A 15110-nucleotide genomic window follows, 5' to 3' on the forward strand; every position below is an offset into this window, starting at 1 on the left:
TTTATTATTGACTAGACTGTTGATTCTTTTTCAGGTTAATCGTTTCATTCATTCATCTAGAATCACACTATAAACACACAACTGCAGAAGCAGTAAATTTGCCATTGGTCAATATCTTCTGTCAATCAATCAACTAATAGCTTAATTGTTTCAGCACCGTTTTTATAAGCTAAATGTATCAAGGGAATATCTGACATCAGTTTATGAGTGATACTGATCCTGATGAAAAGTTTTCTTTTTAAAATGAGCATGTGCATGAAGGCAACAGTGCCACTGCTAGACCACTGGCCTTAAAGCAACCAAACTGAAAACCACATAAGATTAAAAGCTAACTGGTCCCGGGAGCACAACAACAGTGAGAAACGAGTGGAATGCCAACTCTCCCAGAGGAGATAAATCCCTGTTTATTTCCATAGCATCCAATACACACTCTCCTCTCTCCTGTTTATGGGAATTGTCAGATACATGGTGAACATTTTGTATGAACAAGAGCACGTTAGCGAGTGATTCCGGTCCCAGGTGCCAGGCAGGATGTACAAGAAGAACAGGGAAAAAGGAGACAATAAAAACGTGGGGAAAAAGAGGGAGAGATGTATGTATGTTGTTAGCGGGTGGAGGATGGAGAGAAAGGGGGTGGGAAGGGAGGCAGGAGCTGTTAGTGGGGTTGTTAGTGGTGATGGTGATGGAGAGACCAGAGGAGGAGAAGGTGGATGGATGGAGGGAGGGGAGGCTTGACGATAAGAGAAAAATTCAGACCGGTCAAAGTTTCCTTTTTGCCAATCGTGCTCCTGATAAAGACAGCGCCTGCTCCGGAGCTGATAGAGGGGCTATCTCTCTCCCTTACGCCCCCCTTCCACACTCCTCCATCCTCCCCCCTTTCCTCCATCCCTCTGCCTCGCTCACCCGGCAGTTAGTTTGTGAGAAGAGGAAAGGAGGAAAGAAGGAAAAAAAATGAAGGGCCCTATCAGTGCAGCATCACGGTGCTACCATCAACCAGCCACCGCGCAGCAATTAATATCGCTCCAATTACTGTTAAAGGGACAAGGCTGGGACAGGACGATAATGAACACATCCTCTCTTCCCCACCAGAGGAATTAAAATACACGTGCACACTCGTAAACACACACACACACTCGACACTATGTAGACACATACACAGACGTACATGAAACGTGCACAGCTTGAAAAGGAAATAATGTGAGATAGTGTGGTAATCTTCTTGCATTGTTTAACTCATTGAAGACAACAGGCAGAGAAAAATAAATAACCAAACAAACCTCGATAAGAGAGGAAATAAATAATAAAATTATGGCGATTTACTTGTTATCTCCTCTTAGCTGTGTGCGTTTGATACAACTTGAATAAATTTTTCACTCGGCCTGTCACATTCACATCTCCTACAGGGGGAACAGTAGAACAACACAACGGACCCTGAATGACGCTCGGCAAGAGGCGACACGAGACACGCAAGGCCATGTCCAGGACAAACCGACAGCTTTTTGGAGCTGCTTAGATCCACGTGAGTGCATAGTAAGATGAAGTATCCCATTATTCCACATGAATAATATTGTTCTGCAGCACATCACATATAGTGCATGTAAGGCCCACTAGCTGTGTGGTGCTTTTTGATTAGCTATGTAGAGAGTAGGAATGTGTAGGCTGGAAGATGTATCAGGCCACAGCAGGTCCAATTTTCATGCAAGGCTGGAGTTTGCATCCTGTCACATTTTAACAATGTGTGGTTTTATAGTCCAGAGAAGATTTTGTGCTTCATGATATGTGCTTTAGTTGCTGAACCATCCTGAACGGCACACTCCAAATGTAACTTCTGGTTTTGTTGAACCATAATCTAATGCTGAGTCGAGAGTATTAGTTGGTTGTTCTTAATCACTATCATAACCATGTCTCCTTGAAACAAATGCTTTGCAAATCTATAGATAAAATATGTAGCCATTTAATGTCATATGTACACTCCCCATCCAAAATAAAAAAGTCACCACCTGGATTTAACTAAGCAAATAAGTAAGAGCCTCCTGTTGGATAATTACTGCATGGATGATTATATTTTACCTGGCCACGAGTTATTTAACTCTAACTGATGCAGTGAGTAGCATTTCTTAAACAACCATGTCACATCCTGTGGTTGTGGAAAAGATTCTAATCTGTCTCTGAAGGGTCAAATTCTTGGTATGAATCAAGCAAAGAAAACATCTAAGAAAACTGATGAAACTACTAAAATTATGTTAAGAACTGTACAATGGAAAAAGGTCATGTGGTCTGATGAGTCCAGATTTCCCCTGTTCCAGAGTGATGGGAGCATCAGTGTAAGAAGAGAGGGGGGTGAGGTGATACACCCATCATGCCTAGTGCGTACTGTACAAGCCTGTGGGGGCAGTGCTATGATCTAGGGCTGCTGCAGTTGGTCAGATCTAGATTCAATATTCATGACAATGCCAGAATTCATCAGACTCAAATTGTTAAAGATTTTCATTTTGCACGGATTGGCAAATCTATGGATTGGCCACCACAGAGTACAAACCTTAACCCTACTGAGAAGCTTTGGGATGTGCTGGAGAAGACTTTGCGTGGGGGTCAGACTCTCCCATCACCAATACAAGATCTTGGCAAAAAATTAATGCAACTGTGAAAGGGAATAAATGTTGAGACATTGCAGAAGTTTATTGAAACGATGAATGCGTGTTGTAATCAAAGCTTAAGACAGTGTGTGACTTTTTTTTTTGGACAGGCAGCGTATGGGATATTGAAGGTATGGCAGGCTCACAAAAAGGTCTCAAACAAAATGCAGCATGTTAACAATAATTTTGAGCACCTCCAAGTAGGGCTGTGTCAAATAGTGTCACATAAGATATACTATGATAATTCTAAGAATTTTGTGATTGGAATTTGATCATGTCCAGCTTCATTATTTTTTACCACCGATTCAATTCAATTCATCTCAATTTTGTTTGTATAGGTTTAAAACCTTACAAAGTATAATTGTATAAAGAATTACATAGAAAACCCAGAATCCCATTTGAGCAAGCATAAGGCAACAGTGAGTGTGTTGGCTTGTCTCTGAAGACAGCATGCTGATGTGACTTGTCACCAAAAAGGTACTGCTGAATTGTACTTTGCGGTCATATTGTCACTTAATATTGCACAATGCCACAATATAATATAAAAACTGTATCACCCAATCCCACTAAAAAAGTAAAGTGAATAAATGGTAACTATTTTTTTCTAAATAAAAAATGGACCTGAATACTTGGGTGAAAGTGCTGACTGAAAAATAGAAACCCTGCAAGTCGCATCTCAACCGCTAACAACACTGCAGCAACAACTATTTGCATCTTTTCTATCACTCACAATTGCAAGAGAAGCACACAGCTAGCTGTTTCTAATAGCACTGGCACATTTCCCCCTACACTGAAATTTGGTAGTTATTTTATTTCAGGTATTACTGATAAAAATAAACAACCGAAAAGCTTTACATCTATTGACAAAGAGCTGACCTTCCTACGTGCGACTGTGGTTGCTGGTAGTAAGGTCAGATGACAAGAAAAAGAACAGACGAGACCACACTGCAAGTTTTGGGCACTTGTGATTCCAATACAGTAGCCGCAGCAGTATTGAAGTGGCAAAAAACAGTGTCCATATATTAATCCTGCCTATGAAAAAAAGTCCTGTTATCCTGAAAGTTCAACATATGCAATTTGCAAAACTTTGAAGCAAAACTCGTTTTACTTTCACCTTTCAGCCTTTAAGTGTTGTGAAACTTCTGTTTTCATTTACAGTACTTGGCACTGATTGTAAAACTTTCTTGCATGATTTCATCATCAGTGCTCACTGTGGGGGCAGAAAGACTTAGTAATGTAATGTTCTCAGTTTAATTTAACTTGTCAGACCTTAACTTACAGTTCCACTAAGCTGGAACTACCTGTCTCTGAGTGTACTGACCTGGACCCCTCCACTGTAACGCCTCCTCTTCTTCCTCCCCTTCGTCCTCCTCTTCCTCACCAGCGCTGTGCGTCGGACACAGCTCCTCCGGATCCTTGTCTTCGTCATCAGGGCCTCCTCGAGAGTCTTGTGTCCTAGGCTCTGGACACACAACACATACAATCTCTTTTAAAAACACTCAAACACAGCAAATAGCAGCCCAGAAAACGCACAAACCACAACTACGGAGAACTCGTCTGTGTGTGTGTGTGTGTGTGTGTGTGTGTGGGCACACAACGCGCTGCGGCAGCTGCAGCGTGGTGGTATTATTCCCCATCACCACTCACCATGCATGATGAGGTGGACCCTATAATTCTCTGTGCAAATCTGGAGAATTAAATCATTAAATCATCAGAAACAACATGTCCACTCTTCCCCTTTTTTACCCTCTTCGTCCACACCTACCATCCATCCATCGCTGTCTCTTTACTGAAGGTAGACGGGTCTCTCTGTGCACTTTTCCTCCATATTTCTCACTTCTTTCTATCTCATCTCCTCCTCCTCTCAGGCTGTCACCTTCAGCAGAGACTGAGGCTGCCTCTGTTCCTCTAATCAGCACTGATATCCCTGCCATTGATTAAGCTGATTACACAGTCTCCTGCTCACTGATCAAAGAGATCCAAGTGTGTGTGTGTGCGTGAGCATGTGTGCGTGTAGCTGAATGTCTGGATGTGTTTGAGTGTTTGTTTATCCAGCATGTATATGACAATGTGAACCCTGAACTTTGCCTTTGCAGATGTTATCAGCCGGTCCATCACCCTGCCTTGTCCCTCCCTATTAGACGGCGTCATGATTAGCTAGATTAGATTAATAGTTACATCACAGCACCTGCTATCTGAGCTCAAGATCTCTCTGCTTGTCCCCCCGGTCTTGCATTATCGCCAGGCCAATTTTGAGGCAACTCAAAAGCTCACTGCATGGAGGTAAACCAGATTTCTTTTGGACTGGAGCATATCTGATATTAGAGCTCATCACAGATATAGTATGTCACTACTGGGATTAATGTACAGTAAGTTGGCTGATAGGTAGAAAAGTATAACATACATCTCTGAATCACTCTTCATTAGATAGTTTCCATGCCAAAGAGCATGTGTGCATCTAAAAACTGTGAAATATATAAATCCTATTTTAATAAAGTTGTCATTTTAATGTTACATTTTCATTGGGACTAGGAAGACACCAAAGACCAGGCCAGCAGGAACCGAGAGTTGAAGCACTGTCGTCACTGCATGGCATTTTTGAAATTCCTGGTTGGAACAGACCAGGCAGTATCCTTTAATGAAACTTTTTGGAGCAGCATCAGCCCATTTATAGTGCTAACATCAGAGTATGCATGGTAATAAGTTAAAAATAAGACTTGATCTGATAAGACCAGACACAAGAAGAGATACTAAGAGGAAGTTTTTTTTACACTATGATGACTGTGACAAAAACACTTGTATTTCAAATAACAAATGTATTTCATTTGTAAACTTATAAAGAACATATCTTCTTCTCAGAGGGTGTATGTCTATGTTTCATTAATGTGTTTTCATTACGTAATATGTTAGTGGAGGGGCTTTCTTACATACAGCAATGCTAGAGCTGTAACAAATCTCCCAATCCAAAGTTCAAGTTCATATGCTTTACTTTTTAAATCACCAATCATATGTAACACGCATAAATGCCACTGGGCTCTGAGCTCCATGGATGACCTACACTTTGTAGTGCTCCTGAATGCCTCAAATGCAGAGGGAGGCAAAATTGCATCACAAGACAGTCTGTGTTGCCGTTTCGGTGTCTGTTTCACAGCTGCTGCTCCCCTGAGTATCGCTGCAGCACTATCAAAAAGTATTTCCCCTCAATAATGAAGCACACATTACATAAAATGTGTTAGATTTTTCTGTAAATAACACCAGAGGTTTGACACACTGGACAGTTCGATGATACTTACTAGAACATTAAATATAAATGAGTTCAAGTACATTTCAGTCACAAACTGATGTGTTGAAGCTGTGTAGCACTCCGTTTCCTACGCCTTTAACTATGTGTGTAGTTAAAGCACTATTCAAAGTGTTTGCAAAGAAAACACCTCACAAATGTTAACAGTAAACATCTGCTGTGGGAATTCCAGGCTTCATTTAAAAAGACATCAATGTAGCATTTCATCCACATCTACTCTCCTCATTTCTTTCTGCTTCTCATTTTTACAGTTCTCTTTACTTCCACCTTCCTCACTGTCCCCTCTTTGTCCCTGTTTGTGTTTTCTTCTCTCAAATCCCACCCCGTCTTCAGCGTCTCCCCCCGATAAGGCCTCGACCGTCTGCACAAAGAGTGTGTTTACCCTTGCATTCCCGCACCGATAAACGGCGATAACTCCCGATCGATAAACTCCCATAAACGCATGGCAACCACGTGACACCCTCACACTCTGCTGTTATTAATGTAACGGCTGGAAGATTGGATCTGCATTGTCGAATAAATCAACACACACACACACACACCATCCATCTTCACGTCACGTCCACCTTTCAACCTCATCCGTACGCAAACACTCATGGCAGCATACTGTACACACTCTAAAGCCCACCTTCCTCCACACCCCCCACCCCAACACCCACACGCACACACATGCACACACACCTCCCCCTTCCTAAACAGTGCCATTATTTTCAGCTATAAATCACATTGAATGGCACATTGATTTTATCCTGCACGGGCTGAAGCGAGGGAGGGGAGCTGGAGACACAGTTATTGCGTTTAATATTATCAATATTATCTCCCATATCATCTCAGACAGGGAGGCAGGTATCAGGAGAAGTCGACAGACACTTTTCTGCCAAACCCCCTCCCCTCTCTCTCTCTCTCTTTCTCCCCCACGTTCCCTCCCCTCCCCCTTATAGCGCGACAGTCTCCATCAATCTGATAAGCTGAACTTCCCCTGTCACACCTGCAGGGCAAAGTCACCCAACAATCTCGCCTCCTAACATTTCTGCCTGTCTTCTGGCTGATATTAATCCTGCCTTTTGTCTTTGGCATCTTTTCTTTACATATTATGTTCCCTCACTTTTGATGTTCAACACACTGGATGTGCTCTTACAGTGTCCGTGTTGGTCAATTTGGCTGCACACATGAACCTAAACAACCTGTCTGCACTAGATCCATGTGGTGTTGCTGCAAATTGACAATCCACTTTACAATCAATGTAGACATGCAGATACAGTACAGTAAATGAGCTGAAATGAGCATACGTGTCCAGAGCTGCTCGTGATGATAAAGCCAGTAGAGATTGCGACCTCTGTCACATTTTGTTTATGCAGCACTCGTTTTATCTATCACTGATCATATTCTGATGAAAAAGAAAAAAAAATGATGGTGGTTTACAAAAATCATTCTGATTGGCCCAAAGAAGGGCATGACAATTAGAGGTCAAAAGGAGGTAACATACTGACTAATCAGGCCAGAAGTGGGATTTTTATCAGGCTTCCTGTGATGTATAAGTTTGATTGCCTTGTTTTGAAAAAGGGAACTTCAGTTGTTTCGGCGCGTTGCTGCAAACTGTAGAGCACTTCTGAGAAGAGGAAAAAAAAAAAACACCACAACAGAGAGAGAGAGAGAGAGAGACATACTGAACAGATGCTCAGGTCTTCCTCAATAAAGTTGTATGTGCACGATTGTATTAGCGTTAATACAGCGACTCTGTGTCAGGTTGAGGAGGGGGGGTGTTATGGAGAAAACAGAGTGCTTGGTCCTGTTACTGGTAGAATGTGTTTTTCTTGCTAAAGTTATCAGGGCGGTTATCACCAGTGTGTGTGTGTGTGTCTGTGTGTGTGTGTATGTGTGTGTGTCTCTTTCTCTTCCAGATGGTGGATAAGAGGCCTTGCCTTTATTAGCCAGCACTGGCCAGATAAAGACCTGGTATTGATCCCAGGTTGAAAGAGCAGGTTCGTCAAACATGGCTGATTTACAGAGAACTGATAATGGCAGTGCTGGGCAACCGAGGAACCCCACACAAGAGAGAGAGCAAGAGAGAGAGAGAGAAGTAAATCAACAGTGTAATGGAGGAGGGAGGTAGGGGCAAAGGGTTAACACACACACACACACACACACACACACACACACACACACACACACACACACACAAACACAAACAAATAAAAGAACAAAGACGCCAAGTCGGTTTGCCACCGACAGACAAACTTGTTCACATGTGCAGGCTGCACAGCTCTCTCATCTTCTTCTTATACAATCTAACACAAAAACATATCCCACCTCTCAACTCAAGAACACCCACACACAAACAAACAAACAAACACACACACACATTTGTATGGCAGTCAGTGTGAGGACACTCATTGACATAATGCATTCCCTAGTTCCCCACTGTTGCTTAGGCCATGTGAATTTACTCTTTATCAATGTTTCATTTATCATGTGTACTGGCTTACCCTAACCATAACCATCACAGCTAAATGCCTCAACCTAAAACTAATTCTAACTAATTCAAACCTAGTCTCAACTCCAAAATTGCTCTTTAAACCTCCCCTTTTATTGTAAGGACTAGGTTAAATGTCCTCACTCCAAAAGGTTAAAAATTCATACTGGTCCTCACAATGATAGCTGGGCAAACACACACACAAACACACACACATACACACCTAGCTAATCTCTAATCTTGTCTCGATTAGCACCTGACAGAATTTCCATGGGTTTATCAAACCAAGCCAACCAACAGACGCTTATCACTTCCAGCCCCCAAAATTTCACAAGAGCAGGAATTTTTGAGATTAAGAAAAACACAGCTAGAGAAATCTTGAATGCGTCAAAAGAAATATGACTGAAAACTCTGCTATCACAAGCTACGAGGGGGGAGGCTCGGGATAAGAGGTGCATAAAGGGGCAGATTCGCCAGAGCCAAGATGAACGTGGTGCATTCTCTTTTTTATTCATTTAGACACAATAGAGATGCATGTGGAAGGTTGCAACCTCAAAATGGTACTACCGTTCAGTTTTTTTTCCTGTCTCTACTGACAGATAACAGGTAGATTTCAGTTATTGAAAGAAAGAGTTAACTACTAATATCTTCCAGTAAACCCGACATCTGGATTATTTTACTCAAAGTTGTGCAACTAGCGAGTTGATGCATATTGTCAGTTCATGGCTGTCACTAGAGTCAGCGTGATGCAGTACAATAAGAGAGAAATTCACTAAAAAGCATGTAAGACATTTAGATATTTTCCTGATGATTGTGTTAAAAAAGACTGAGAGTGAGCATCAATTCAGCAAATTATGTGGTCAAACCCTCGGTCCACCACATGCAACAGTTTTCACAGAGACTGTAGTAGTTCTGGTGAAAACAATGTGGACGAGGCCCGAAGACGACCTAACGCCTAACGTATAGCCTTTTGTTGGCCATGTGTTACAGAAACACTCAGACACAGAACATAGGTCATTTGTTTCCCAGAACCAGGATTCCAGAAGAAATGTACCAGCGTTCCATTGTTGGTGCTTTAAAAACAAAACAAAACAAAAACTAAGTGTATGAGCAACACGTTCTCAAAAATGTAGTTACACTGTTGAAAATAATGAATTATCTTTATTCAGTGTAAAATTTGAACCTGAATTTTTGCTTATCTGTCAGTAACACAGAGCTCCAGTCTCCAGTGTCTACTTCTGCTTATAAAAATACTTTTACAAACACTGTACACAGTTTTCACTATATATCTAGTTTACTGGTGCCTATGTTGTGGTTTTTCTCCTCTCACCTTCGTTGTAAATTTGCGTGTATTGCTGGGGGCTGCTGCTGTCACCCTCTGCTGAATCCTCTGGGTCCGAGATGCCGCCCTCCTCTCCTGAGAGGCTGAGGCTGTCAGGTGTGTTTTCCTCGACACCATCGAGATCACCAAGGGAACCTGCAAAAAGAAGAGGGGAACTGATCACCTGGATCTGTATGATACCAGCCTGATCCACTGTATTCTGCTCCCTGCTGTACATGATCCATACAGAATAACATGTGAATGGCACCTGATTCGAATGGAATTTCCCTATAAGAAAGTAATTATCTGGTTGGATAAAGAGACCTTCCAAGTAGTTATATCAGAAATAGGATTTATCTAAAGAATAGCAGGTCAATGTGGGCTTTTGATTTTAAATATACTAATTAGACTACCAGTGCACATCAATAATCTCATAAAAAGCTAGACAAGGTACAGAACTCTAGAGATCTGTGTGTGTACATTTCATTCCAGAAACACAAAGAGAAGGATTTCAGTTTTATTTTGTTCCCATGGGCTTCAAGTCTAAACATCTTGGTGCAGGAGAGGTGAAAAATAAATGTTACACTGTTTAACAAGTCTCTCTCTTATGATGACATATCTGCCGTATGTAATGTAAAGGAGAAAAAAAATACCCTAAATACACTGATCTGACTTTTTTTTAAACTAAACTCATTCAAAAAATGGTTTCAAGAATTGGACATGGTGAACGATCTAATCCAGAAGATTAATAGCAAGGAGCCAAGGGGGACCTTCGAGCCAAATTACAGTATACCTAAAATTGTAGCTAAAAGAGTGATTAGTGCAGGGCTGATCTGTATCAATTACAGTTTCATAATCCCTGCTGACCATAGTAATTATACATACTTTTAATCTATTTTAGCCTGTTTGAAGATTACATCCAAAAAAAAAATGAAGTCAGTTGATATAGATTTAATGTGACTTTTAAAAAAATGGCTTCATTAATAATACTCTTTCTATAAGACGAATGCTTTAATGGTGCATTAAAAGGTCTGAACCTAATTACAGTGTTATATTTACTGGCTGTTTTTCTGTATCTAATAACTGTACTTCTAGTCATTAGTGGTTCCAACGCCCGCTGATTAGAAAAGGCGGTTTGTTCGACTGCATCGGATGACATGCTTAATTCTCAGTTCCCTAGAGAATACCACGATAGAATTATTCATTCAGGGTAGTGGTTTCTTTTAAGAGGATTAGAGGGTGCTAGAGTGAAACACAAACTGTTATGTTAACTTGTGAATGTGCTACAGAGCACTGAGGGAGAAAACAACCAGCGTATATAATGATGACGCTGAAAAGTCAAGCAGGGTGGACATGTTTCTGAATAAGGAAATCTGAGTGAAATTAATACCCAGCGATTTTTTTCCCGCCTTTCTCTCTCATTCCAGACAGGTTGTAAATTAATTTCCATTAGGTTGTTTCGAACGAACACAAGGCAAAAGGGGGGGCGATTGTTTCAGAGCTAAAGCCGTGACTGGGGGCGTATATATTTACAATACTGGAACAAAAGGAGTCTATAATCTATACAAAGCACACAACAATACCCGTGAATAAAGAAGCTTGTAGAAAAAGAGAGAGGCAATTTTTCTAATTCTGTTAATTTCACTTCCAAAGCAATTAAAAGCAGGCAGAGATAATGCTGGGAAACAATCGCTGGCTGACAAAGTGTTTCTGTCTTTGTAAATGAAACATCTTTAGGCTAATTTCAACTTCCACGCCTGCATGGTTCACTCTAATTTCAGATAAAATTAACACAGCTAGATTTGGACCTTCATTTAAAAAAAAAAAAAAAAAAAAAAAAGAGAGAGATCGATCCTGTACACAATATTTTTAGAATGTTGCCTGAGCCATGCTAGATCTAATTTTCAGTATCTATAAGGACATTTTCATACAATTAATTTTCCTTTAATCATAATTGTACAAAGGAACTTCTCTGTGTAAAATTCCAATTATATTTCCTGTTTAAAATGTAAGTTTGAATTATGATTTCTTTCCTCATTATGCTTCTGGTTTAATGAATCAATCGCTGCATCACTGCTTTCAGACATCAAATGGAGCGGAAAAGTTTCAGCTCCATTTTCTCCCCTCTTTTATCCAAGGAGAAATATTCTTTATTTCCCCTTCTCGTCCTGTCTCGGATAGTTGGCAGAAAGGATAGCCGGGCCTGTGCGATAAGTGCACTACATTCTACTTCATTTGCCAGTTTAAAAGTTAAATTGTTATACTGTGATATCCACGGGAAAATTGGACTGAACTCGTTCAAAAGATGGAGAAATAATATTTTAAAAAAGGCACATGTGTATCTCTGTAGGAGGGACATCAATTAAGTTGAGACTTATCCAACAGCACAACTGTACTTTCTAGGTTGTGAACTACAGAAGCAGGATCTAAACTGTTGATGAAAAAAGCCTCAAGCTTACATTTATTCATTTTTCCTAAGTGGTTCTCAGGCAAATAAAAAGTTTTAGCAAAATGAAAGATGAAATTCAGTACTTCACACCAGTTCCTGGACATACAAATTGTTTGAGGAAATTCCGAGAGAGCTCTGTCACGATGTATCAACATTAATTATTCTGTAATGTTAAACTGAGATCTGACATGAGTACAGGTGATCAACATGTGCTGCACAAAATCAAGACTAGTAGTAGGATATAAGTCAGGTTTGTGCTAAAAAGTTGTTGTTGTTTTTTGTTATTTACTGTATAGAATTAGGCAAAAACTACTTTTTTAACTACACTGATAAATGTGATCACACAAACCAGCAATGCCTGGTGGTTTTGAACAGATTTGCACTGAACATTACACCAATCAGTTGTAATAATAATTTCAGGATTTGCTCTTTTTCTGTGTCTGAACAAAATAAAAGTGACGTGTCCAATTTAAGGACTTTAAGGCATCTATGCTTTTAAAATTAGGGTAAAAATGGCAGTCTGGTCTACAGTAGACAACATTGACTGAAAGAAAATCCAGTCCACCACCCTAATGAGGACAAGACAAGCGCAGCATTAGAGCAGCAGTGGAGCTCCAGCTTAGAGACTGCAGCTGTCTGTCTCGGAGGTGCGAGGAGAGGCAGAACAAAGTGCTGCAGCTGATGAAGGCACCAAAGATACTGCTTTATTAACTCTCCGTCCACATCAAACCTGCAGCGAGCAGCTCGCTGATTAAACACTGAGACAACACACATCAAACCTGCATGCTCAACAAGCCTGATTAAACAGACGCAAGTCTCCCTGCTCTTACGCTAATAACCCGCCTTGCTAAAAAAGAAAATACATTAGACCTGAAAGCACGAGAAGAAGAGGGAGAGAGAAAAGTGGAGAGGCATACTAGTATCAAAAAAAAAAATCACAGACTTGTGAAGAGAAACATTAAAAGAAGATATTTAGAGAGAGAAAAGAGGAGAGAACGGGGAGGAGAATGTGTGTGTGAGAGAGAGAGAAAGTCAGGTACCTGACATGGAGTCAGGCAGTGGAGAGGAGCCACTTATTGATCAGAGTGAAGAGAATTACCCACCACAGAGGAAATACTTTTAATCAACTTTGCACTTTAAACAACATTTCTTTCATTGCTGCATGTGCTCTTATCACAGCTCCAAGGCCACTGTTCCCTACCAACAGCCCTCACGCAAAGGGAGCCATCCGCCTAGCCCATGGAATCGATCCATTATATTCAGCTTCAATAACAATCACCTTTTTCTTCTCAGCCTTTAGGATGTCATTGATAACTCAGAGCAGAACAAGCTAAAGCTAACCTACTGATTTTTTTTTTTTATTATTTATTATTTTAATTTTTTAACATCTAAAATTCTAGACACGTACTGACCACCGCCAAATCTTCACATCGAAGTGATAATGATAAAGACAAAACAACATTATAAGAAATTCAACGTGCTTTACATAGTACATGTACATTAGAACAATATGGAAAATACGCATATGTAAACAATTTTAAACATATAAAAACATATAATGAAAATAAAATGCTAAACGATTCTCCAAAGAAAAGAGACAATTTTAGAGAAATCAATGAATCACTAAAATAAAAACACAGCAGTCCTAAAGAAGCGTAAAGTCAGACTGGGTTTTTATTCTTAAAGGAGATCAGAAATGTATCATGACCTCATAGATTGTAACTTTATAAAACAGCAGTAGCACAGCACAGATTTAAGAACAAGACATTTAAAAGACTTCGAAGTCTTGTTTTTTGCTTCAGTGCAGTGGGGGCTGCACGAGTTCACACATTCTGTAATGGTTAATGGTCAGGGTGGGCCTGTATGCTGATCAACCTTTAACAACCTCGCAAATGTTAAATCAAAAGTGTTTCCAAATGTGGCTCCAGGTATATAAAATACAGTATGTAACTGTATTTTCTCACCAAATCAAATGTGAAATGGAACAGAATCCTGTCCATCTAAAGAACAAACTATATGAACCATAGTGAGGATAAACTGTAACTGTCATCTATTCATCATATTATTTCTAAATATCACTGAAGCAGAGGCTGCAACTAGTGTAAAATGCACAAAATGGGCAACAGGTGATGTTTGTGAGAAAAGCAGCAGCTAATATAAGTGATTTTATTGATTGTTCATGAATCAGTATTTTTGCTGATTCCTAAAAACTAACCGTTTAAGCAGTGTATTACAAGAGTGCCAAATTTCATGTTGATTCTGAAATAAAACATGACAAGTAACGTGATGACTAATCTCCCAGAGCAGCTGGACTGTGTCAGAGAACATTATGGTTACTGTTTTTATTACTACTGCAGCCGTATAGCTGTGAGTAATAAGTAATAAGTGGAAATTTTATAAAAGTTCACTACACTACCTTGATTCAAAAACAGACTTTAAACTGTTGTCAATTAGTTTTTCACTTTCATAAGCAAGAAATGGGTTACTCCTTTAGCAACTACACCTACAAACAGGAGCTATATTAACGTCACTGTCACTAATGCTGCTGTCATCATGATGCTGATGAGCAGTACGGTGGTTTCCACAGAGATTCAATCATAGCGATGGTGCTACTAATTCATATGATCAATATCTTCTGAAAACTTCACACAGTTTTCGATTATATCAGTTGCCAAATAAAGAGGTTGCTACGCAGGTATTAGACGGAAAGAGAGCATACATTTTAGAAAACCGTACAGTACATCAACGCTATTGGAGAACAGTTGATAACTGGATCTGCAGAAAACTACAATAAAGCAACTATTTATATTACTTGAGTACAGAAGAGGACAGAAGAGGATTATGGATAGTACATTTCATCTGGGTTCTGACTCTAAACTAAAACAAATAAGTCATAATTTTGAGAGGAAGAGTCTTGAATTTTGTAATTA

General features: G+C 40.0%; 1 protein-coding gene across 1 annotated transcript in view; it reads right to left on the minus strand.

Annotated features, from left to right (window-relative positions):
* Window positions 1–15110, minus strand: part of zfpm1 (zinc finger protein, FOG family member 1) — an 81778-nt gene that overhangs the window by 36513 nt on the left and 30155 nt on the right. Inside the window, exons 2-3 of the mRNA XM_026365177.1 lie at window positions 9741–9887; window positions 3958–4098 (exon numbers count right to left, since the gene is read on the minus strand). Coding sequence (XP_026220962.1) covers window positions 3958–4098; window positions 9741–9887 — 288 coding nt within the window. The remainder of the gene's footprint in view (window positions 1–3957; window positions 4099–9740; window positions 9888–15110) is intronic.

The sequence above is a fragment of the Anabas testudineus genome, chromosome 6 (genome assembly GCF_900324465.2).
Source record: "Anabas testudineus chromosome 6, fAnaTes1.2, whole genome shotgun sequence".
Taxonomy (NCBI): Eukaryota; Metazoa; Chordata; class Actinopteri; order Anabantiformes; family Anabantidae; genus Anabas; species Anabas testudineus.